Source organism: Micrasema longulum, unplaced genomic scaffold (genome assembly GCF_059751315.1).
Source record: "Micrasema longulum isolate JH-2025_06_02 unplaced genomic scaffold, ASM5975131v1 h1tg001193l, whole genome shotgun sequence".
NCBI classification, from domain to species: Eukaryota; Metazoa; Arthropoda; class Insecta; order Trichoptera; family Brachycentridae; genus Micrasema; species Micrasema longulum.
Genome location: NW_028278380.1, coordinates 132,687 through 158,813, shown reverse-complemented (window position 1 = coordinate 158,813; position 26,127 = coordinate 132,687). Strand labels below are relative to the sequence as shown.

The window sequence follows — 26,127 nt, the reverse complement described above, 5'->3', positions numbered from 1 at the left end:
TTTACGATTTATATGTGAAAATGTTCCTTGTATATTCCTGCATCAATGGTATTAACAGTACACTTATGCATGTACTCAAAACTTAAATAAATATCTTTCATGAAAAACAATGATTTTCATAAAATAAGAATGCGCATTTGTGTCATATTTTCACTGGCACAAATAGTACAAGATGGTCTCAGTAATATAAGTAGTACCTGGAATATTTCTGTTATTTGTTCAAATGACCCCAACGTGGTTACACAGATAAAATGATCTGTAAATAGTAACCCGTTTCGCAAAATATGAGTTCTGTAGCTAAATAATTAAGTTCGTATAACGTTTTTTTTTGCTATCCCGAAAAGCTACACTTTTGCCCGCCTTACACTCTTATGTCCGCCCAAAGATTTCATAGTTCCCTGGACTGATTCTGAAGCGTAAGACTGATCGAAAAAACATTTTTTTTCTTATTTCACGCATGTACAAATCAATAACAATTAATACTATTGGTATAATTATAAAAACCATCATCCTCCCTTCATCCGCACCCAATGCTGTTTTCTAAACGCTGTCTTACTTGATCATCTTTTACGAGAAGGTGAGGTGATCAGTCTTATGCTTCAGGAGCTAGTCCAGGGACAGTGGAATATTGCGGTGCAAACCACCTACAAATACCAGTATCATACACCTATTCTACAGTCAACTTAAGAAAAGACTTTTGACGTTTGCACTCTCATGAAGTTCTGTAAATATTGACACTTAAGTGTAGGAAACAAATGCCGTACTTTATTGTTGAGTCGCCGCAATAGTGACGTACCACCAGAAAACTTCACTATCGATCGACAATATCGACTTTATATTGAATGTTGAATTATATTGTGCTTGTTCAAATGAACAAAAATTAAAATATCCTTAAAATTAAGGATATCGCAATACGATTAATTAAAATTAATCGACGACAATTTTGACGTTGAACGTTGAAAAAGACTGGATTTCTCAATCTCAAAATATTGTAATAAAACTAACTGGTCCTTGGACCTTCTTGAAGAAGTTTAAAAATTGGAAAATTGTTTACAGGCGTTGCTTGGTATGTTAAATAATTCGATCAAAAATTAATCTCTTCACGACAATAAAGGTTTCAGGTCTTTAACTTTAGTAAAATCAACAGACGGAAGAATTGATAAAATATATATGTTCAAACATAGGCAAAATGGTGAATGTTACACAGTGTGTAAAGTGGCCACTTAAACCAGCCAACGACAGGTCATAAGCCTTGTAAATGCCTATACTTCCATATCCCTTCTCTAAAATGTTCTCCATATCTGTTGTAATTTTTTAGTATTACATATTAAGCTATTTAGTCAAAACCCGTTTCTATTTTCCCCATCTGACGGAAAATGATTTAAAATCGATATCAAAAATCGAAAGAAAAAAGACTGCCACAACACTATTGTAATCTGTCAAAAATACCTTCTTATATTGTCTGAACTGTAGTATAATTTGTAACAATAAATTTGTCTTCTGCCAATAAGTGTAGCTATGACAAGTATTATTATTTGTGCTGATTACGTTACGTTGTATGATTGAATTAACAATATATTCCTCGTAGGGAAAACCTGTGCCGATGAATTCATTTTACAAGTTTAGTTTAGTTTGATTCGTGTTTTTTTGTTTCTTGTAAGTATACATTCTTATTTATTATGTAAAAAACTGTTCTTTGAAAAAAAACTTGTAAATTTGTTGATGTATAAATATCTACGTCTTTGACAAAAAAAACTTGTAAATTTGTTGAAGTATAAATATCTACGTCTTTGACTCTTATTTATCTTGGAAAAATGTTTTTTTTTACACATTTGATGGTTGAAAGCCTTTAGAATCCCAAACAATTTTTTTTGTTTTAATCAATATTTATTATTAATTGTGATAATGAAAAAATCTGGTAAAGCAGTTTTAACTGAATTCTGTTTTAATCGTGTTTAGTCGATGAAAAAAAAAGAGATCATATAATATGTATCCTATAGGATACATTGCCAAGAGGAGGGTTAATTAAATATTGTTATATAAGTCCCTAAATGAATTTTACAAAAACTCCTTGGGATATTATATAAAATTATGTGTTTTCTAAATAAAAAAATAATACGTTATTACCAAGTTGTATATAATTAATTACATATGTTTATAACTATAAAACATGATGATAATAATAATAATTTATCATCGTAGAAATATTAAAAAATTGCAAATCACTCGTATTTTTAAGCATTTGGCACTGCAGTACAGTCCTTTTAATTATTTCATTAACCTTACTTATGTATGCGTAGCAAAAAGTTTCCATGTAAATCATTCTAATGCGCTTGCTTACACAAGCCAAAATTGTATTATATGTTTACTTGGTTCCCCGCCAGCCACTAACACATGAACATAGGCTTATTAAACCGTCGAACCGCTGTATATACAGGTTAATCACTAAACCCTGTCACATCCGAAACCACGATGATCAGTATGAGAGGGTCCGATGTCTTGCAGGGTACCCGCTGGCACAGCGCGGGTTTAAACTGTGTAACTCGGTTATAAGCTTAGACTATACCCTGTCTGCGTAAACTATAAGTGCGAAAGCACTACAATTAATGATATGAATCATAACACGTTTAAACATGTGAGTCGAGGTCCTGTAAAAAATAAAAAAAAAATGAGCAAGAAGACATATTGGCACATTAAAATATTTTTTTAGAACGTTTAAAATTTTGAAAAATAAACTATCAAAAAAAGCAAATGGTTACTTACTTCTGCTGGGGAGAAACGAGGAGGAGGGAGTGGAGAGTCTGATACTGCGCCGCGCTCCCCTCACTTCTTCTCCCCTGCAGAAGTAAGCAACCATTTGTTTTTTTTTTATATTTTATTTTCAAAACTTTTCTTTGTTCTAAATATTTTTTAAATACGCTAATATGCCTTCTTGCCCATACTGATCATCGTAGTTTCGGATGTGACAGGGTTTAAAGAACACCCTGTATAATAATATAAATAAATAACAAGCGCGCGCATAAATGAATAACAAGTACGCACTTACTTATTATTTTAAAAAAAACAATCTTAAATGACTCCACTTTAAACTTTGTCGGATGCATTTATTAGTGCAAAAATACAAAACTTAAAAATGAAAAATCCATACTTATAAAAACTAAAATAAATTTAAATGTTTCCCATCTACCGTATTTTGCGGACGATAAGACGCATCGGACCATAAGACGCACCCAAATTTCTGGTCGACTTTTCAGAGTAAAAAAATGGTCCGAAAAATGTGGTATGTAATATATTTTTTCGATAAATCTAATCGGTAATAATTTCCAACGTCTCGCAAGTATAGAGGAGTTGTTAAGTTATTTTGATATTTGTGTATTATTATGTGAAACATCCTAGTTAATGTTGACTAAATGGACAAACACAAACTTACTTACACTTAATGAAAAAAAAAGCAATATTATCCATTTTGAATCTAGAAAAAAATGTCATAAAGTAGATGCTTACATAAATAATGAACGACTTACTGAAATTGAACATGTTAAATACTTAGGACGAACAATAGACAGATAATTAACGTGGACTATTCATATCAACAATTTAATTAGCAAAGTGGCGACATTATCGAGTCTTTTTTTAAAAATCAAAAATTTTGTTCCAAAAACGGAAAAAATTCTAATGTATGAAGCCTATGTAAAAACTAAAATATGTTATACGCAACTGCTATGGGGAGCAGGATATCAAAATGACATAAACAGACTACAAAGACAACAAAATTAAATATTAAAGTTAGTATATGACCTTCCCTATTTAACTGCAACTAGAGAACTCTTTAAACAAACTAAGCAATTAAATATAACTGAACTCTTTCAACTAGAATCATTACAATTCATCCATAAATTAGCCACTAATGTAATTGTAGACGAAGAACTAAAACTTGTAAAAAATTGTAGTCAACATGGACATAATACGAGAATATCAGACAAATACCATATACAACTTTCTAAAACAAGACAAGGACAATCAAGACTAATGAACCAGGGACTGAAATTATACAATAAACTACCAGACAAAACTAAACAAAAGACTCGGACAAACTTTTCAAAAGAAGTAAAAAATATTATTTTGAACAACAGAGTATGAATAAAAAATGTATATATTATTTTATGTAAAATGAATGTATTAATCCGTAAGGGTTTATAAATAAATTTTCAAATAAAAAAAATGAGATTTCAGGATTTTCCCACAGTTATCTGAGTAAAGTAAACAAAACTCATTACTTACCCCACACTGTTTTATACCGTTGTTGATGTAAACCCAAGGGCTCATTGACCTATTAGTATTACCCATAACCCCGCCAGATATTATTTTATTCTACTTCCTTTACCTGAAGATGCTATTGCCTCCTCATTATGCCATCCACGATGCCTGATAGACATCTCAATAATCACCTCTCTGCGATCAATGAATAAAAACATATCAAGTGGGAAGCTTGCTCAATGAATCGTAGCTACAACAAAACATTAATTATTTTATGTCCTGTAGAGAGAATTGATACTATGTTTAATCGTGTTTTTTTACGTGTCGATACCTAAGTACACTGTTTTTCGTAATGAAGAACTTCAGCCGTACGGGAAATTGGATACAACAAATGTTTTATTGCGCGAAGTAAAAATTAGAGCATTAAATTGTATTGCAAAGTTTCTTGAAAATGTACGAAAAAAAATATTTTAATAAAAACGCACTACTTTAGATGACGTCACTGGTTCATATGAATCAATCTATGATATGAGAGCCATGGAAGATTTCCGGTCTGCTTGCCGTTTCTAGACCAATGGGAAGAACTGAATGAGAATAAGCGGAAATGAACCTCTGACGTCACACGCGGAGTTATTTCAGAAACACAAAACTTGAAAAAATCGTACCGCTGATAATACGAAATATAATAATTTAAAAAAAACAATTTTCGGCTTGATTTAATAGTCTATTAACAAATAAAAAAATATAAAAAACCACTGAACTTCCTCATTGCGTGATTCATACTTTGGCCGAATATTATATCTCATGCGGTTTGGGTCCAGTCCTTTCTCTACAAACATTTGGACAAACTCTAAAAATTGTTATATTATAAAAAGCCTTTATATTTATATTCCAGGGCCCGTATTCTAATGGGATGTTAACATTTATCTTCAAAGTAAAATTAAGTTCTTTGTGTGAAAAACGGAATAATATTTTTTTTCTTAATTTGGTCAACCGGCGAAGATATTTTAAATTTTCATACAAATATACACAGTTTCGTACATAAATGTCGATTTTACTTTATACCTCCTCGAGATATACCGATTAAGATAGCGTTTATAATCGCGGTCCAGGGCCCCGATTACAAGGGGAAGTTAACATTATCTTCAATTTTATCTACAAAGTAAAATTAAGTTTTCTGTACGAAAAGCAGAATATGCATACATTTTTTTCTTTTAAACCTGTTCAATTATAGGTTACCAATGAAAATACTTTAAACGTTCTTGCAAATATACTCATTTTCGTACACAAATATCGACTTTTCTTTATAGACAGTGGAAGATAACCCTGTTAACTTCCCATTGTAATCGGGGCCTAGTTTGAAAAAAGTAAAATACATATATTATAACTAACCTAAGTATCAAATGATATACTTTTGTACTTACAAAGTTGTGAAATAAAGTGTCAATTTTTTTAAACCGCTCTCATGTAAAGTTGAAGAAAATCGCATGCGTCGTTGTTTTACGATCATAACGAAAAATGTTAATTTTTAAGATAATAAACCCATTGTATTTGGAAAAGCTGAGTGGAAGGCTCATCTACCAGTGTACGTTATTACGATGAAATATTAGAAAATAAATAACTCTATTCTGGTGGTATATTTATCTACCACTTTGTTTTAGGTGTCCTAGAAAGGGTTAATGCGCTTTTTACATAAATGGGGTATAAAATAATTAAATTTCACTATTCCTGATAAAGACAATACATTAATAGTTCTGGTTTTTGGTTTTAAGCTATTTCCACAGATTTTTTGTTTAGTCTTGAGAATAATAATTTTGAAGTTAATTTGTGTTTTATTTTTTGATCAGAATTTTTTTGTATTATTTTTACCTGCCATATTTTGGTTAGCTATTTCCTAATTTCAGACCCTGAAAATTAATTTACGGATAATTGGTTTACGACTAGGTAAATGAGTATCACAAGGCTTTTATTACGATATCTGGAGGCTTATTCTATCATCATTTCGTTTCGTAAGTTCGTCCGTTCGTCATATATCCATCTCTAACGCAATCAAAATCGTATATCGCTATCGTTGTTCCTCAAAGAATACGAATGAATTCACGAAACGAATTACTTACAGAATAAGGCCACTGCTCTAAGTTAATTTGTGTAACGCATCCTACGCAATCGTTTAAAACGCAAAACTTTCCAATAAATGTTTACATTTTTTACTTACATTCTGCCTGTTTCTCTCTTTAAAAATATGATACTCCATTGGACCCGTGTTCTGTGTTCATGGTTCAATTGAACCAGATTTAAATAACATAGCCCTTTGCAGCATTAATTATTGCATATATTTAAAATAAATATCATATTATGTACTTACTATTTTTGTACTTAATTTTATCCAACCTTATCTCACAGACTCTCTCTATACATATGTAGGTAAAACATAAATTCTCTCTTATTCTAGTACAACTGCCCCTCAATCATACAGTATGAATCTCTTGATATACATAGTTTTCATTTGTAAAAACTAACATTCATTTTACAAACAATAAATTGTCATGGCAGTAAAACAAACGACTATGTTCGAATATTTCGTAATAAATTTTATGCTGTCTTTCGTCTCATTCACATGGACGAGAAGCAGAGACCCGAAAGACTTTTAATACTCGTGAAATTGTCAAACACCCAAGATACTAATATTTCCATCACCTTTTGATTTGCTTGTAACAATTTCGTTTGTTATTGCATCTTATTTTAATGTAGAAAGATACGTTATTTCATCTTATTAGAGTGTTGCGCGATATAACAATTTGAAAATTATTTTTGCAAGACATTATTTATTACTTAAGTAGGGGTATTATTTTGTGTTTTTAATGTTTTATACTATAATTTGTATTGGTACTCTGATCGCAGCATATCAACGATCATTTGAGATCATTGCAGGTGAAGTGAACCAACTGACAAAATGATCAAAAGTTTTAACCATGTACGCTTTTGCCTATTTTTTTTTTACTAAACTGTTTTGATAATAATTAAATTAACCGAGAAAAAAAGGTTTTTAGATTATTCTGATTACATAAATGTAGTATTAGTTTACGTCACCTGCAATGGGCTTATTTATAATATACACGAAGGCAAGACGCTCAGTCTTACTTGACTGCGAAATACGAAAATTCTACGCACTGGTATATTCAACTAGCCGGTTTCTCCACAGACGAAGGATCGAGAGCTATCGGCGGCGGCAGAGCGAGTGCGTCCCCCGCTTCGACCAGTCCTTCAGCGGGGTGTGCGAGCAGCAGAATCAGGAGACCAGCGCCCTGCAGAGGCGCTACCTCGAGGGTAAGGCCAAGCGGGCTGCCAAGAAGGGCGGCGAGAGACAGACCGCTCGTCAACAGGAACCCCTGCACCCTCACGCGCTCTCCCACGCGCACTCCCTAACCTCCAACCTGCATAGCAGCGTGCACGTTGTAAGTACACTTATTTTCTATTATTATTATCGATACACGCTTCTGCCGATATAATACCGATATTTTAGGAAATTTATTGGCAAAATTTATACCCTGTCCATATACGATGCCGATACGGAGTGTGAATTTAAGTAACTCTCAATAAGATACAAGCGAATTTCATCATCATCATCATTGGCTCTACAGTCGACGTGGGCCTTCCAGCATTTGTCGCCATCTCCCTCTATTCTTCCACGTACTTCTTTTTTTGTGGGAGTTGCTTTATTATTTACCTTGCTTATAATATACAAGGTTTATATTTCAAAAGTGGATTTTTATGCAATTAAATTTCTTTAAATTTATCTAAACTGTTGGGATCAGGAGGGATATACTAATGTTGGCCAATCAGGAACTTCTCAGCATTTGCTCATGTGGAGAGGAAACCACTTAAAACTCTTCAGGAGAAGCCGGCCTGTTGGCAGTAGTCAACAGGCCTTCCGTTCCACTAGAGGAATGTTCGGCATTTTGTTCCCTACTTTGGTTTATTTTACCAATTGCCTGCATGATACCACCTCTCGTGTGAGTTCTTTATTACCTATCACCGATGGGATGTCGCATAGATCTTCACCCAAGCTTCTGCATCGCGCCTCCAGCTGTTGTCTTTGAAAGCTGAAAAGGGGGCAATGCATCAACAGGTGAGGGACATCTTGAGGAGTTTCATCGTCGCATGGGCAAATTTGCCATGTACTCCTCCAGTCCCGTATACAATATGGCATCCACATCTCGCTGCACTCCATCCAGCCATCGGAGTTTGTGTCTATCAACCTTGGGGCGCCGTGTCAAGTATATTATTGGACACTCTCTCTTTACTCATTCTTTCTGTTGCCCTCCGTTGGCCTTCCTGTTTTTATAAACTGCACTATGTCGGTCTCACTGTAGATCCTGCAGACTTCTTCACTGCACCGTATTCTCCAAACTACGTTTTCCTGTACAGCTCCGAATATCTTTGTATTTTCCTCTCAAATATAAGAAAATATGTCTCATATTTTTTATTCAATACCCATCATTCAGAGCCAAACTTGAGTACAGGACGTAGTAGTGTTTTGTAGATGGTGATTTTTGTTTGCAAACGAAGTTGCTTACGTAAATTTGATTAAATAAAAAGATAAACAGAAAGAAAATAAAAATCTTAATTTTGAATTTTGTTAACTTTCTCAAGTTAATAATTAAAATAAACGTTAATAAGATTTCCGGAGAGGTTTCAGCAAAATGTCCATACGACGCTTTCCCATAGCATGAATTATGTCATACCCAAAACCCGTACGGCTTTTGCTTAGAGACATCTCTCATTTATCGCACCGAGAGTGTTCAATATTTTGAAGAGCGTATGAGCGTATTTTGAAGATCTTCTCAAGGACAAAAACTATTTTCAAGAATGTAGTTAAGGACTGGATTTTCCTTAGTGGGAGGGATTTGAGTAGGAAACTTCTTGATGATTTTCCGAATGTTTGAGTTTACTGTTTACCATATTGATCTGCCATATATATTTGTATTTTTTTAAACACTATTTTTTATGTTTCTAATCCTATATTTGTGGTTATATACCCATGTGTCTGTGTCAACTAATTGCTAGTCTCATCTCAACACAGGACTTTTAGTCCCATGGAGTTGGGACTCATGTCTCAAATAATGTACAATAAACTTATGTATGTAAATAAATAAATATATTCGAATGTCTAAACGGCGAAATTCGAAACGTATCAGTCGCCGATTTCGATATATTTCAAAGTTTTCCTTTAAAAATCGACATTCTGAATTTAGCGCTATTTTTATGTGTCAAATTCGTAGATGTTAGCTATTCTTCGACATTTGAGTAGTAAAAACCATACGGTTAAGAAAAATGGAAATATATACACCGCAAGACAAATAAATTTACGAGTTCTCAAAAAAAACTAAAATTGACATATAATGAATTATTCTTGATATTTAATTAGTTTTTTTTATATTGTTTGACATATGTGATGACTACTCGTTATTTCAAGGTTAAAATAAAAAATCTTACTCATGAATTGTACTTAGAAATTGCCATTATATATCAGGTATCAGATTACCCGAACCTTAGAGACCCATAACGGTTCATTTATGGTCATTTATAGTGTTTGTGATGGAATAATAAAAGACATGTTATTTTTTAATTCATATTTAAGAAGTAGGTTCTTATCGCTTTATTTTAAATTAAAGTATTTTACATTTAAACATATTTATAACATTTAAAAATATTTAGTACTTAGTGAATTCACCTTTATTTTTTATAACATGTAAAATTCTATTATTTAGAGAAGCGTAAAGCGAATCTAAAATTTCTGATGTTATTTCTTCTTCCCAAACTTGAATTAAGTTTTTTTTTAATTCCTCAATGTTTTTTGATTTTTTTTTCCCGACTTTTTTTTTCATAATCGCCCATAAATTTTCTATCGGGTTCAAATCAGGGCTATTCCCGGGCCACGTCAACGATTTTAAGCCAATTTTCTCCTTGAATTCATTGATCTATAAAAAAACAATAAATTATTTATCATGTGGTCACAAAATGCATTAAAAAATATATATATTTGTACTCACAGTGCGGGCTCTATGGCACGGCGCAGAATCGTCCTGAAAAATTGGGTCCGCGGTATACTGCGTAATGTCCTCGATTGTTGGAATAATATGTTTTTTTAACACTTTTTTGTACTGAATGGCATTCATCGTACCCTGTACAAAATTTAGAGGTCTTAAACCGTATGCTGTCATGCACCCCCAAATCATCACGTAGGGTGAATGTTTAACGGATCGAGTGACGCACGACGGATGATATCTTTCCCCACGTTTTCGTCGAACTATCTTTCTGCCGTCTGGACCAAAAAGGTTGAATTTTGATTCATCAGAGAAAACAACATTTTGCCAATCCTCCAAGGTCCAATTCTGGTGCTCTTTCGCCCAATCCAGTCTAGCCTTCTTCATTTTGTCCGTGAGTAATGGTTTCTTTGCGGGACTCCGTGCTTGGAAACCATGCTCCAACAGCCGCCTGGACACTGTTTTTACTGAAAATGTTGATGTGCTGGTAGACTGCACCTCTGCGTGTATTTCATGTGCCGTTAAAAATCGATCGCGCATAACAATTTTTTTTATTAAGCGATCATCTCGGGCAGATGTCACGCGCCCCCGTCCGCTTCCTTTTTTCCATTCTATGGATCCAGTTTCTTGGATTTTTTTAAATAAAAACCTCACTGCACCTTCTGAATACCCAACTCGACGAGATATTTCACAATTAGATATGTTTTCTTGCGACAATGTGATTATTTTGGATTTTATCGCAATCGACATTTGCTTTGCACTTTCCATGATTGTTGTGTTATGTTCACTCAAACGCGGGTAAAACAAGACTGTTGAGACATTTTAAAATGTAAATATTGTAGAAAGGTGACACATAGTGTCCTTAATTTATTAAACAAAAGAAAGAGATATCGATAAAGGATTTCTTAGAAAAAGGGTTCAGTAAAGTCAAGGGGCGCGGTAGCAGGTAAACTCGTAATTTTTTTTGTCTTGCGGTGTACATCTGACCAACGCATTGAAATACGAGTAGTGAAAATTTAATACGAAATCGCAGGTTTATTTGCAGCAGGACGGTGCACGCTACGTGCCACACAAGTTGTTGAAAAGTCGCCCTATCGCGTGAAAAATGAGGAACTGCAGCCCTACGGGAAATTGGATCCAACAAATGTTTTCTTGCACGAGAATCAGAGCATTAAATTGTAAGGCAAAGTTTGTTGAAGATGCGCGAAAAAAATAATCTAAAATACAAAACGCACTACTTTGAATGGCGTCACTGGTTGACATAAATCAACCTATGCTTTGAGAGCCATGGAAGATTTCCGGTCTGCATGCCGTTTCTGGACCAACGAGAAGAACCGAGTGAGAATAAGCGGAAGTGAACCTCTGACGTCACACGCGGAGTTATTTAAAAAATACAAAACTTTAAAAAATCGTAGCGCTGATAATACAATGTATAAAAATTGAAAAAAAACTATTTTTGGTTTTGTTTAATAGTCTATTAACAAATAATTTTTTTTTTAAATAACCACTGAACTTCCTCATTGCGTGATCCATACATTGGTTGCATATATCTCATGCGGTTTGGGTCCGTTAAAATATTCTTTTTTATATGTTAGGTCTACATTAACGGTCCAATAACAATTAAACAGTAATAAGTAATGAGTAAATATCGTTCCAGAAATTCGTGACGTGAAAATTCCTCAAGGAATATTTCGCACCTCGAGTCCAAATCCGTGGTATGTGCAAATCTGAGTAATAATTCGCTCTCGCTTAAAGATAAGCCCTTTAGCTTTATTGTATAGAACAAAAGCCTTACAAATTTTCGGTTTGAATTTTAGTTTAACAACAAACGTGTAACGGACGATTTCGGTTTGATGAGGAATATTGACCGTCATCACCTTTGCGGTGATTTTCACAAAAATTGCGCCATACCAATTTTTCAAAACAATATTCCTCACCCTTGTTATATATATAATCATGTCCCTGAGCGGGGGGGGGGGTACGAATATTTAATTGTAGAGTTAGTACTTTTATATTGCAAATCGAAAAAAAGTTTTATGTATCATCTATATATGTAACTATATTAAATATGTAATCTTAGGCACATTTATGGAAAACCCTCAAACCACTTAAATAATTTACTATATAAAATTGATTTAAGAGTCTCCTCAATGTTTTGAGGAAAGCACTGTACGGTTTTTTTTTCTTAATTCTAATGTCACTTAAATATTTTTTAAACATCTTATTTTATCCTCAGATTTGAGTATTTTTTAAATGCTTTTTTATGTCAACTTCATTCTTTCTTCATCATTTATCATCAAACCTTAATCCGCACCTAATAGTGCATGGAGCACTCCATTGAAATAGTACATGTGGTGTATTAGTCTTACGCTTCAGGTGCCAATCCAGCGTTATTTATTGTTGTTATTTTCATTATCAATGCACGTTTTGAAAATCTTTCTAATTATTTTTGTAACACGTATTATTACACCTACCTCCATATTCCGTACCTATTGACCGGATATTAAGCAAAAAACATAGGAGTTCATAATATTATGAATGGAAATACTGTTTATTTACAAATTAGTATATGTAGTTATTTTACAAATATTTTACCGAGAGTTTACTAATACCGTTTGCAACAGCAAGCTTTAACTATTGTTTGTTTATTTGTTACTTCAAAAATCAAAAGTATTGAATTTCACATCAAAAGTATTGAACAAAAGGAATGAAATCAGTGAAATAATTATCGACGAAATTTTTGATGGTATTCTAGTGATATTGTCAACGGTTAATTTGTTCACGATGCGATCGAGCCCGCAGTTTGAAAACGTAAGTCTTTTGAAGCTCTAGAAATCATTCTTGAATATGACCTAAAGAGAAGCAATCGAAGTGTCATAGTGTTGTGCAATACTAGAATACTTTTATGCACATACTTAGAAATAAGCTACAGAGAGTCCTCACTTTATTATTCTCGAGGATGATCTTTGCATTTTCGTGGTCTACTGATTTCATTTGAGTAACACCGATTTTATTTTCTCTGTGTAAGATCGTACTTACCTACCCATATTACAAAATATTCAAACATTTTTGTGCACACTTCAAACTTTTTAAGCAACGTAAAATATAAAACGTTTAGTTACTAACAGTTTAATTCCAAGACAATATTTACCGTTTGTTAAAATTAAAAATGTTTTGGAAAACACTGAAAGATACTGAAACATAGAAACACCACGCGCATTATCAAATGTCAAGTGCCTATTTATTTAGAAAAATGACAATGTTATTCACTTTAATATAATGAATATTCATGTTGCTTATATAAAACTATGCATAGGGTTTGAAAATACTCGTATACAAAAAAGTTTGATTTTTGATTCTGGTTCACTAAAAAATAAGTTATTCACAATTTACAACATTGAACATTTGTGTTGATTATAATAAAGCGAGCACCGTCTGTACGGTTTTAGAAACTGTTGCGTCTTCATAATGTAATACAAATAAATATATTTCAGTGACAATGGGTACTAAACAGGTTAAAACCCATAGATTGCTATTATTACTAATTATTGGTTTATCGTCATAATTTCGTAATTTTGGCATTTCCATTACCGATAATGACTATCAACGCGTTTGCATATAATACTCGTAAGTATATTTTAACGCAAGCATATTCTAAATTACCTCATATTATTTACTATAAGTAGGTACCAAAATATCACCGTGAAAGCGAGCGGAATAAGACACACATGATACCATGATAGTGGCCATAAATACGAGTACGAATGAGTGTGCACATTATTTACAGTTTTCTATAGCATTTATTATCTTCACTTTTCAATCGAAACGATGTCAAGGTTCATATTACATATTTGTTCAAATAACGATGTAAAACTGATCAATTGTTTCTTTCCTTTATACGTATACCCGTATACCTACACACAAACAATATACCGAAATCACTATAATCATTTTCGGATTCAAAAACGTTGAATGTACGCAAATATATTTTATTTCTCTCGCAATTCCTCGTAGATACTTCTTCATTGTTATAAACTTGTAAATTTCTTAACACTTTGGGAAGATTATATAAAAATTAATATTATTTTAAAAAATATGTTTTCTTAATGGTGGTAAAATTCGGCCCTCCGGTCTTCATTATTTATTATATTCGGGTCAAGCGCGTTTAACAAAACTGAATCTATACAATATTTAATTTCATTAAACCTCAAATTTAAGTCAAATTTATTTTGTCGTCACATGCTAAAGATTTGTATTTATGACCTTATCAGACATAATATAATCAAATATACATAGAAAATCAAAATATATGCGGGTACATAGATGAGTAAGATGCCGGAAGAATGTAACATATCCGCGATTCAGCCGATTTTAAATATAAGCGTGTGTTTCGTAATGTTATCGTTTTTTATTTGTTATTTCATGTCTTCTAAAGTATGAGGTTTCGAGGTTTGGTATTTGACTAGATTGACGCACGTTGTTTGAGTGTACATACGACTGATAATTGTATCTTCATGACGTAATAAATTATCGAGTAATCACTGTGATTTATGCATCAATGCATCAAAATGTACACCACTGTATGTTTATAATAGAAAATAAATAGTGATATTTTGTTTCGGTTATATTTCGGAAATTTTATTCATTAAACTATCATAATAACTGACTAACTGCTATCTCGCCTTTTCCTCGTGGGGTAGAGTTTGTAGATAATAGAAGAATAACGCTATTCTACTTACGTACGTCCAGATTTTATGTGCATTTTCTCATGCACGCACGATTATTCCGACTTGATACAACGTTCGTCTGCAAAAAATGTTACGTGCTAGTGCTTTGTCTTTAACGGTCTCTTTCCATATCTGCGTCCATCTTCATTTGCACTTTCAATATTATATTTAGCTATTCTCTTATTGTATATTTACTCCAAATGGCTGAACTATGCTAGCATCCCTCTCTCAATACTCCTTGAAAAGATGTCCCACTATCGTAAATATCACTTTCTCCGTGACATAGTAAAATGATTGCCAATGAGTAGTTTCTAAATTATTTAAAGGCTTTCTCCACACCCAATTTTGTTTATTTTTCCCTACGTGAAAATAATCATGGCAAAATGTTTACAATTTGTGGAAAGTAAAGCGATGTTTCCGTCATCTGATTGTATATTGAGTGATCAAACGCACTTACATAGATTTACATTTCAGTTGTTATTTCACAATATGTTTATGTAGGATTCAATGCTATTAGATCATAGCGCCGTGAACCAATTGCACTAGTGCCAAGGGCGACTGTTCATCAAAAAACCAAACGGTGATGAAATTACTTCTCACTTCAGAGCGTATCCCAAAGTCATCATGATCACCTTTTTTTAAAATTCATTATACACGCTTACTTGTTTATTTGTACCAAATTTTATAATCATCGCCCGGAAGTACCTACTATGTACATCTGTGTATTTTTTTTATCGTTGTATTCAATATTTTTTATTACCACAGTAGGCCCTAGAATTTCGCACATAGTTGGTTTCTGAAAATTTGTGCGAATGTTGAATGTTCAAAAGTCGAGGTATGTAAAAAAAATCATCGAGTATAGTAGTGCAGGGGTTTTCAGACTTAATGTTTTTTGCTAGCCTCGCATCTTCCCTGCGGTCCACGTAGTCCCTCCAAAAGCGCTTTCTGCTTCTTCCCTACCTCATTATGTATTTAACATCACAGACAGACCTTATCATTTTATTTCTGATTCGATATCTGCCTGCGACGGAGTCTCTGAAGCTGGTCTCATATTTATTTATCAATATACATAATGAAGGTAATGAGAGTTACTTGAATATCGCCCTTTTTTATTTTCTTGATACAGAGTTTTATAATATGCTGTGTCTTTCTCGATCGCCCTACGTTCTTGAGATATGCGTTCTCCATTGGGATCACATTCTTCCATGATAGTCAAAAATGTGTCATCAATCCATGACGACAAAGATCTTTCCGTTTCATCCATCACTACCGTGTGTTTTGGAAATAATCCTTGAAGATATATTTCCACAATTTTGAACGTATTACTTAATTTTATTATTGATTTTCAAAATAGAACATATCGTAGACCCTGTTTATGTCGTAAGAACAGCCGATCGAAGCAAATGATTCTACCGCTATCAGAACGTCGAATTATTTCCATATTTGTCTCAAACGTGTTTAGTATATGAGTGCTTAATTTTTAAAATTCATATTAACTCTGCAATTTTTTCGTTTTTCACTCTTGTTTGTAAATTTATAAGGGCAAAATATATCAATATAGACAGATAAATCGACACAACTCATCGACACGTGCCCTAATGGATGACTAAACCGGTTTTAATGTGTATTTGGGGAGGAACTTCATGGAAAAACGATTTTTTTTTACGATAACGATAAACATTTGTAAAAAACACGTTTTTTTTTAATGTGAGAAATAACGTATTGTGCAAAAGTCGAGGGCCGCCTGTGAATGATTTTTTTGGATTTCACCAAACATTTTAAATCACCTGTATAATAAAGAATTCATGTAAGTTTTGTTTTTATTAATATGTACTCAGAATTCCGCCAGTAATAGTTTAATCATTGTCTACCTACATATATTGCCCACAATTGACCATATCGTTTAATATGGGGGATGAATTTGTTTTTTAAATAATAAAATTATCTGATTGTCACGCATTTAAAAATAGTATTTCGAATATACAGTAACTTAATAATAATACAAACAACTTTAGTTGAAGTTGAAAGTCACACAAAAAAACACGGTCTGTATTGGAATTAACAATGAAGTTAATGCATGCATTCAGCATGGATCTCTATGAAAGGAGAAATACGGAAACAGACAGTATTGTAGTGATAAACGTGAGTGAGTGAGAAATAGATGTGAAAGAGAGTGAGAAAGTGGGTGAAAAAAAGTGATAAAGATAAATTTACCCAAATGTTTGTAGACAGACCGGATTTCACTCCCTAGGAAGTTATTTAGATCTAAATCTATTGTAACAAACAGGGAAAACATTGGCTATAAGAAGAAGTATAAATAATGTTTTCAGGCGTTGCCTAGTATGTGAAATAATTCAGTCAGACATCAATAAATGTTTCAGCTCTTTTACTTCACAAATGTCAACTGATGGGAAAGTTGAGAAAATGTATATGCTTAAAAATAGGCAGAATGGTGAATGTTACACAGTGTGTAAAGTGGCCACTTAAGCCAGCCAATGACGGGTCATAAGCCCTGTTAATGCCCAGACTTCATTCCCTTCTTAAAAACTTTTCCCTCTCTGTTGCAATAAATTTAGAGAAGTACACCTAGTTATATATATATATATATTTAAAAAAAAACCGCGGGGCAATGTTTGCACCCGAAAATTAATTTATGCAGGTAAATTTGAATGCGTCAGTGCTGCTGCTCAACTTGTTTTGATGAAATCTGCCATCAGCGTAACATCTCGTCTCGTGTGGAGTTGCGAGTAGGCGTCGTGTCATTAAACGGTAGACCAGTCGTATTCTAGATTATGCACTCACGTGTAATTTGAAAAGTTACACTTCATCACAATGATCGTAGGCATGTGAAAGTGACACCTATTATGATAATTATGCGACTCATTCAATCATGTTAAACCTCGTTAATTTCTTTCTATTGTTTCAAATGTTCTATGTTTATACTATTGTAGGTACACTGTTCGTTTAAAAATTATGTTTTTTTCATGGAAGATGCATGCTTACATAAAATGTATTCTTACTCAAGCATATAGTTGTTTTCATTTCACATTTTGTGCATTCGGTATTTTTATTTATTATATATATAATAATTACCTCCATGGAAAGCGTAAATGTTAGCAATTATTATTTTCTTATTTAGTCAAATTTACACCTTTTACCGTCTTTTTATGTTGGAAAATCTTTGTTTTTAATACTTATTTTGTATGACCGTATGTTTTCTGAATAAAATAAAATAATAATATCGTCGGCATAAATTCAAATGCTGATGGAATATTATTCAGTTTTGTTTACCCAATGCAATATTGTTTTCTTTTTACAAAACTCCGGTATAATTAATTGATTAGTTTTACAGTATTTTGAGTTTGTTCAAATGTTTGTGGACAAAAGACTTTTATTTTACCCCCAGGGAGTCATTGAGATTAACTAATTACGCCAGGGTGAATGTTAAACAGTGTGTAAAGTGGCCACATAAACCAGCCAATGACAGGTCATAAGCCCTGTAAATGCCTCGACTTCCATATTCCGTTTTTTAAAATGTTCTCTATCCCTATTGTAATTTGTTAATTAGTTATTGTTTTTCAGTAGCTAAACAGTGTCAAACAATATTCATAAAAATATATCGCAAATAAAATATACTTATTACTAGGACTTAATCCCAATTTCGGTCTAAATCTTTCCGAAAAAAAAACAGTTTTTGCAAACCCACAGACTGTCTGTCCCTTAATAAAATACTTATGTGATCTTCTTATATTGCCCAAACCTTGTAACACATATTATAAAAGTTCAAAATGTTGTAAACAATTTACCAATCCTGAAGATGCCTTTTTAGGGGAAAGCGCTCGTTGGTCAAAATTAAATAAAAGTGTAACTAAACCAAGAAGTTTTATTGATAAATTTGTATAAATCAAAATTTACACATTTTTATAAATCACAATTACCACATTTTTATTTACTTCAATATTTTATAATACAAAAAGTAACGCGTGTCATTCTAAATTAATATAAGTCCTGATGATGACGTATAACTAAAAATTATAGTGGTTTATACAAATTTATAAACAAATAAGTGTAGAACGGCATACCACAAAGTGAAAAATGTTTTTGATATAAAAAATATTTAGGTTTTTCATTTGATTCAAACTTTTATATAATTTTGCTCCCTGTTTATTGATTACTTTGTTCTAAACGGTATTTTACATTCGTTAACGGTATTTTTAGATTTGTATAAAAATTATCGTCAACCTTAGAATTGAACTTATCAGATTAAAGCAACAACTCGTGAATTGAATTATCAATTGTTTTTTTTATTTTTATAAAACCAAGTGGATTAATGTATCGATTCCAAAGTACCTACGAGTGCTAATCAACTAGTTTCATTAACCCTTAAATGTACATAGATTAACATAAAATACAAACATTTATCTTACAATTAAATATATCAACGTATCTTGATTTGAATTTGAAGAAGAATCGGCTGCTTAGTTAAATTAAATATTAATTTCATATAAATGACGGTGAATTTTCACTTGGGAATAACTGTAACGAATTACTAGAAAATTCACTTACTTATATAGTTGACCATCAGATAACATTCACCCCAAAATAGTTTTTACTTACTTATATTATAAAAGTCTCTAAATTTTTATTCTCATGCCGCGGACAGTTGCAATAAATCATTGGCCTAGTAAATGATTTCTGATAATCGACTGTTATTCCTAAATAAATATATAAAATGAAATAAATATACAAATACACTTGAACTCGATAATAGTGGGCTCCACCGCGAAACCCAATGTACAATACCAATAAACAATTGAAGAATAGTTCCCAAACCACCAGCTTTGAGCTTGGCCGTTATCTCTGTGACATTTCAGATAGTAATATTTATGTTCAAGGGTCCTAAATTTCGGACCCTAGATAGTTGAAAGCATGTACCTTATGTCCTTGGATCTCATCCTTCCTAATGCTTCTTTATTGATTTGTTTAAATAACTGAAATCTGAACCCACCCCTTGCCCTTGTCCTTTTCAGCTCCCGACGGTTTTAGGACGCTGAAAAGTAAAACGATGCGACCAATTTTTAAAATTTACTTGGTACGTAAAGTATGGATGATCTGACGGTTTATGTAGATGTCGCAGCCGGGTTGTCATTTTAGGCGAAATACGTTTTATTATGTATATTTTTTTTATTTATACGGGGGTCGGCAATCGAAGTGTTACCAATTAAAAATTCTGTAATTTTGACAATTTTCATATTTTTAATTTAAAAACTTCAGTATAAGGTAAAAACATTTTGATTATAAAAAAAGTTATTGTTTGATGTAGCCACCTTTAGCGCGGATTAAAGCATCGTCAAGCAAGCTGTCCGAGAAGGCTTCACACGCTGCACGAATGTGGGCTGATGGTATTTTGTCCCATTCTCTGCGAAGAACTATCTTTAAGGCGTCGACCGTTTCATATTTTTTAGCTGATACTTTGGCCTCTAGAATGGACCATATGGAAAAGGCGATTAGGTTTAAGTCAGGGGAATATGGAGGCCACTGTTGTGATGAAATGAAGCTGGGAACTTTTTCTTGTAAAAACGTTGGGTTTCACGGGCTTCGTGGGATGGTGCCGAGTTTTGTTGAAACGTCCAATGGTTTCTACCGAATTTTTTACGTGCCCAAAGTAACAACGCATTCTTTAAAATCTTTTCACGGTATATTTGCTGATTTACCTTTACAACCTGTTCAATGAAAACGAGTGGTGAGCGTCCTGTGGCAGTTACCGCGGCCCAAACCATCACTGATGCAGGCGCTTGCTTTCGCAGAGCAATTCGCTGGTCTAAATAGTTTTTTAATTTGCACTGTAACCATACACGTTCGTTTTATTTGTTAACGTATTGCTGAACCGTAAAAATCTTTTTATAATAAAAGACCAAATTTTCTAGCTCGCCACCAACGTGCAAGTGTTTTAACACCTTTGCCATGCTAGGCGAACTGCCTTTTGTGCAGGCGTTAAATCTTGCATTTTTTTGTATTTTGTAGGGCTTCAATCGTAGTTCAATTTTTAACATGCGCCCCATGCTACGAGCAGACACATTGAGATCTTTCGCCAATTGAACTGAGCTTTGTCGTGGATTATGTTGAATTCTACCCTTTACCTTCCGAACCATTTCCGTCGATGTTGCTGTTTTTGGATGTCCACCTCCATGGCGTTTTTTTATGCTACGAGTATCATTGTAACGTGAAATGGTCCGATACACAAACATTTTGTTCACATGTAAATGTCGAAGCTCATTAATAATAGCTGGTTGCGATTTTCCAGACAAATACAGAGCAATAACACTGTTGAGTTTGAATTCCATTTCGATAACTTTTTTAACTGTGACGTAAAACGAAATGCTTCAGTAGAATTCTTAACAATATAACAGACTGACACGTGTCAAAACATGAGCGCCCTGTTATTAGCCGTTTGGTTGCTACACCAGCGTGAAGTTGGTAACACTTCGACGGCTTACCCCTGTATTTGAAGTACTCGCTTTGTAGTTATTCATTATAATAAAACAAATAAAACAACTTTGTTTTTAACTCTTGTGTGGCTGTGATGTCACACTTGTCGACATAGGACACAGGATTTGATATATCTCTCTTATTTTTTAAATGATGAATTCGTATTTTTGTAATCTTCAAATGGACGTTTTCACACCCGATTTGGAAAGTAAAATTTGTATCACTATGCTATATGTAAATACAAACAATATTTAACCTTGCTACGCGAAGCATGAATGTCCGCTAATTCAGCAACACATATATACAGATACCTTATACAAGACAGAGCACGAAGCTAGAAGTCATAACTAGGAAGACTGAGACGCTGTTCTGCGGTGGGTGTCATCTAAAACAGATTTAGTCTTCAGTCGGTTAATGACAATGATGGGGGACGCACGCGCGTACTATGAGCGGCGTATTTGTGATTTTCAATTTATTTTGCTATAACAGGATTAAATTATATGTTTATTCCCATAAATTATGGAAAAGGAGTTATTAAACAGTAGTCTCCATGTTTTCCATTTTTTTCAAATGTCTGAACTCTAGAATATTCTGTCTTTTACTAGTGGTAACACGATGTTACATCACCGCGCGCAAAGGGATTATTTACCACAGTCTTTTAAGAGTTCACCACTATTTTTTTTCACCAACTGGTTTCAAAGCTAAACAAGCTTCTTTCTCAAGGTTTACTTCTTTCTCATGGTTTGCGAATTCAGAAAAAATATTATTATTTAGGCACCTTGAGTGTTCTTTTACTCTAATATTAAATTTCCTAGTAGTTTTTCAAATGTAGATTGAATCGCAATCATTACAATTTAATTGGTATATACCAAATTTATTATATTTATGGACTTTGTCTTTGTGATTTTTTAACAATGTCCCTTTATTATGAATTGTGCAGAATGCAGGTTTAATATATGATGGTAAGGAATAAGGTAATTGTTTAGAAAAAATGCCAATATATATTGGCTAGCGAAATAATACAAAACGACCGATCGACAAAAGCTGTATTTATTAACACTTAACGTTTTACAATTCGACTAACCACGTTTAGCCGCTTTGTAAATTGGCGAAGGTTTTAGATATTTTAGAGAGTGCGTTAGAATAACTGATATAATAATATTATTTACTCCTTTGAAATTGAATCCCGTTTAATTCGGTATTAATAATTAAAACGGTTTGATCGCGTTTGTTTTATTTCCTGCTAATATTAATAAAATTACGTGAAGTGAGGTAAGATTGGGTGGGTTAAGTTTAGTAATAAAACAATTTTAGTTGTATTAACTTAATCCAACCTATTCTAACCTAACCTAACTTGACACCTAACCCAATCTATTCTAACGTAACCTAATTTCACATAGCAAAATAAATACAAAAATTGTTAAATAATTTAATAACACGCCAAACTATCGTTCCGTGGGTATTACATGCACCGTTGGGTCTTTATTTTCTTCTTAATAATAAGTTTGGTTACATTCGTCAAGTCATATTTCTTCTCCCTGAAGTATTGGGTGGATTTTTGTTCAAAACCACGGTCACCTTTTGCATTTTATCACGCTATTTGATAATATTTGTGGAACAGTTTTACTGCAAAACGCCATTTTTACTCAATGACCACGACATGTTACGTCTTAAATGGCGGAAAAAAGAACTAAAAATAACAATCAGGCGCGATTTCTATCCACCCAAAACATTACGGCGGATAGTTCTGTTAGTCAAAATACAATATGGCTAATCTTCGATCAGCCATTTTGTAATTTGTCTAGCCAATATGCATTTCGGCTAAAATGGTAATCCGGCTGCGACATATGTAGATGCCAGCCTAGGGTAACATAGAATATATTACATTGTTAAAAGGCACTGTTATATTATTTATACACCACTTTTTAATGGAAACATTAAAAAAAAAGATTGATTTATCAACTGAAACAAAGGAAATAACATTGATAGATGTCTCGACCGAGTTGAAAGAATTATTTTTAAAAAATAGAAATCTAGGCATAAACAGAGCTTAAGAACTCTCATTGGCTGGTTAAGGTGATCACTTTACACACGCTGTTATATCCACCATTTTGCCTAATATATGCGATTTACACGGTCTCTTTAGATGAAATCCGAAATCCTTTTAAGGTTTCCAGTATAAGTCTACATCGACTTGGATGTAGGTATTCTAATATTGAAATATTTTTTAAAAACGTATTCATGTATTTGGAAATGCTAAAATCTTCTAAAACATACCTTTTTCTTTCATTTTTACGAGATTTTATACATTATACTTCAAAAGATTTGAAATTGGTTTTCAGATCAAAGATCCGAAGTCCGTATTCCACTCTATCATAACTCGATTCGCATTTAAATTTATGTATTCCCGTATTCCTTAAAAACGGGTTATTTTCTGTACCTATGCAATTAATAAAAGTAATGTTTCAACTTAACTCCGAATTTCGACTAGGGCAGGGCACGATAATGATATAACTTGCGAAATGCTTTAGGTAGAAGGAAAAAAAGAACAATGAACACCCAAATAGGCACACAAATCACCTTCATCAACGTAAGCGCAATATCCCGTGGTCGCCCCGTGAAATGACTGTAACTTATAAAGTTTGGCCTAAAACCGAGAGTCTCCGCGACTGCGGCTTCCCATTATGCAACTTCCCTCTTGTTCTTTACATTGTGATTGATGAAATAACTGATACAAATTGATGTGGCTTGTTCTATGAACATTCGCCACGCCTTTCTTTTTACACCTTAACTGCTTCTACGGTTTTGGAATCTCAATCAATACACCGTGAGGCTTATTTTATTTATTTATATATATTTTTTAAATCACGAAAGACGCATAAAAAAATGGACTTAAGAAAATTGATGTCTATTTTTTTTTTTATTAATGAACCTTTTTTTTCACAGTATTCATAAAATAATGGTTTCAATGTTTTTTTTTTATTACTTATGACTTTTTATTTTTTAAACAATATGTTAGCGTGTTCATTGAATGAAACCATTGTGATATATGTATATATAAACTTTTTATGCTTTTTTTTTCTCGTTTATCTACTGTATATTTTGAAGTATTTCTTTTTACACAATATGTATTTTTTGTAAAGTAAAAGGCACTACGTGCCGTGTATATTGATAAATAAATAAATAAATAATATTTTCCAAACATCAATTAATTATAGTAAACAGAAAAAGAGCAATTCATTGCCAAGCTTTGAAATATTTTGTAATTTTATAATAACCTTTTCCCAACATCTTGTATCTCGCGTATTTTATATGTAAATACGCGAGATAAGAGTGTTGTCTACGGCGGCGAGAGCGGTTCAGAATACCACCGCAGGGATGGGTTGTGTTGAGCTGTTTGCGTATCAGGAGGTCCGAGGTTCGATAATCGTTTTATCACAAATTGTTTCCCATTTTCTAACGTGGCTATACACGACCAAAAGAAAATGACCACAAAATTGAAATATTTGGGTAAATCATAAGAAAGCTTATGTTTTTTTTTTTTTGAAAAAAAAAATTTTTTTTTTATTACTTCACTTCAATATTCGTTTTTTATTTTAAAATGACTTCATTTTTTATTTTTCCGTCGACATATTGCACACATCTTAATTGTACAATATTATAATAACAATTTCATAAACGTACTTACTAAGCACATAGCGTTTTTTTCCCCCAACACAAGTAACTGTTTATTGCATAGCTGATTGAGATCTGTTCAAGACAGTATAATATCTTATATTTGAGTGCCATTCTGTATAATAACATATTATTTTAGTCCGTTCGTAGTAGCTTGATCTAGTGTAGGTATAGTCCATGGTTTTTAGATGATATTATTTGTGAAAAATATAATGCAATTAAAATTAAAAACCGGGTAGTATAAATAAAGCGTTCCAAAAGACACTAAAAATACGTTTGCATAATTATTTTTGTTATTGTCAATTTTACAATCATAAAATTGTATTTTATACATAGTCTTTTACTTGCTATTTAACTCTTAATAATACAGTAAATGCACTAAATATAACCTGCTTATGTCAAACATCTGAATAGCAAGATACATTTAGTTCTAAAGCATATAAAGCACCCTTTATTTTTAGTGTTTTGTAAAGGTACTACAATAAAGCTGAGTTTAACTTTGAATTCCGTATTCCATTCCTGGTTCAAACACGAAAAAATCTATATGTTTCTTTTTTGGGTGATACCGTGTGTATTGGATTTGTTCCGACGTTTCGGCAAAAATAGTAATTCTAGTAATTTGTACCGTGTCGCAGTCGGCAGTAGGCTTAAATTAAACTCAACATGGTTCCCAGCCCTACATACTACAAAAATGAATAGAAATGTGCCTACTGCCGACTACAACACGGTACAAATTACTAGTACTTAAACACACACTTTTTTCTACAAAACACTCAGTTTACCCTGAAGATGGCTCTTGCAATGGTGGCCGAAACGTCGGAACAAATCCAACACACACGGTATCACCCAAAAAAGAAACATATTGATAACAGTGACCCTGAAAACCTTCGCACCTACGAAAAAATCTGTATTTTTTCTGAAAGCCGCATGTT

At 32.9% G+C, this 26,127-nt stretch overlaps 1 protein-coding gene across 1 annotated transcript in view; it reads left to right on the top strand.

Moving 5' to 3' along the window:
* Positions 1–26,127, top strand: part of mam (neurogenic protein mastermind) — a 57,160-nt gene that overhangs the window by 1,250 nt on the left and 29,783 nt on the right. Inside the window, exon 3 of the mRNA XM_088234088.1 lies at positions 7,460–7,712. Coding sequence (XP_088090214.1) covers positions 7,460–7,712 — 253 coding nt within the window. The remainder of the gene's footprint in view (positions 1–7,459; positions 7,713–26,127) is intronic.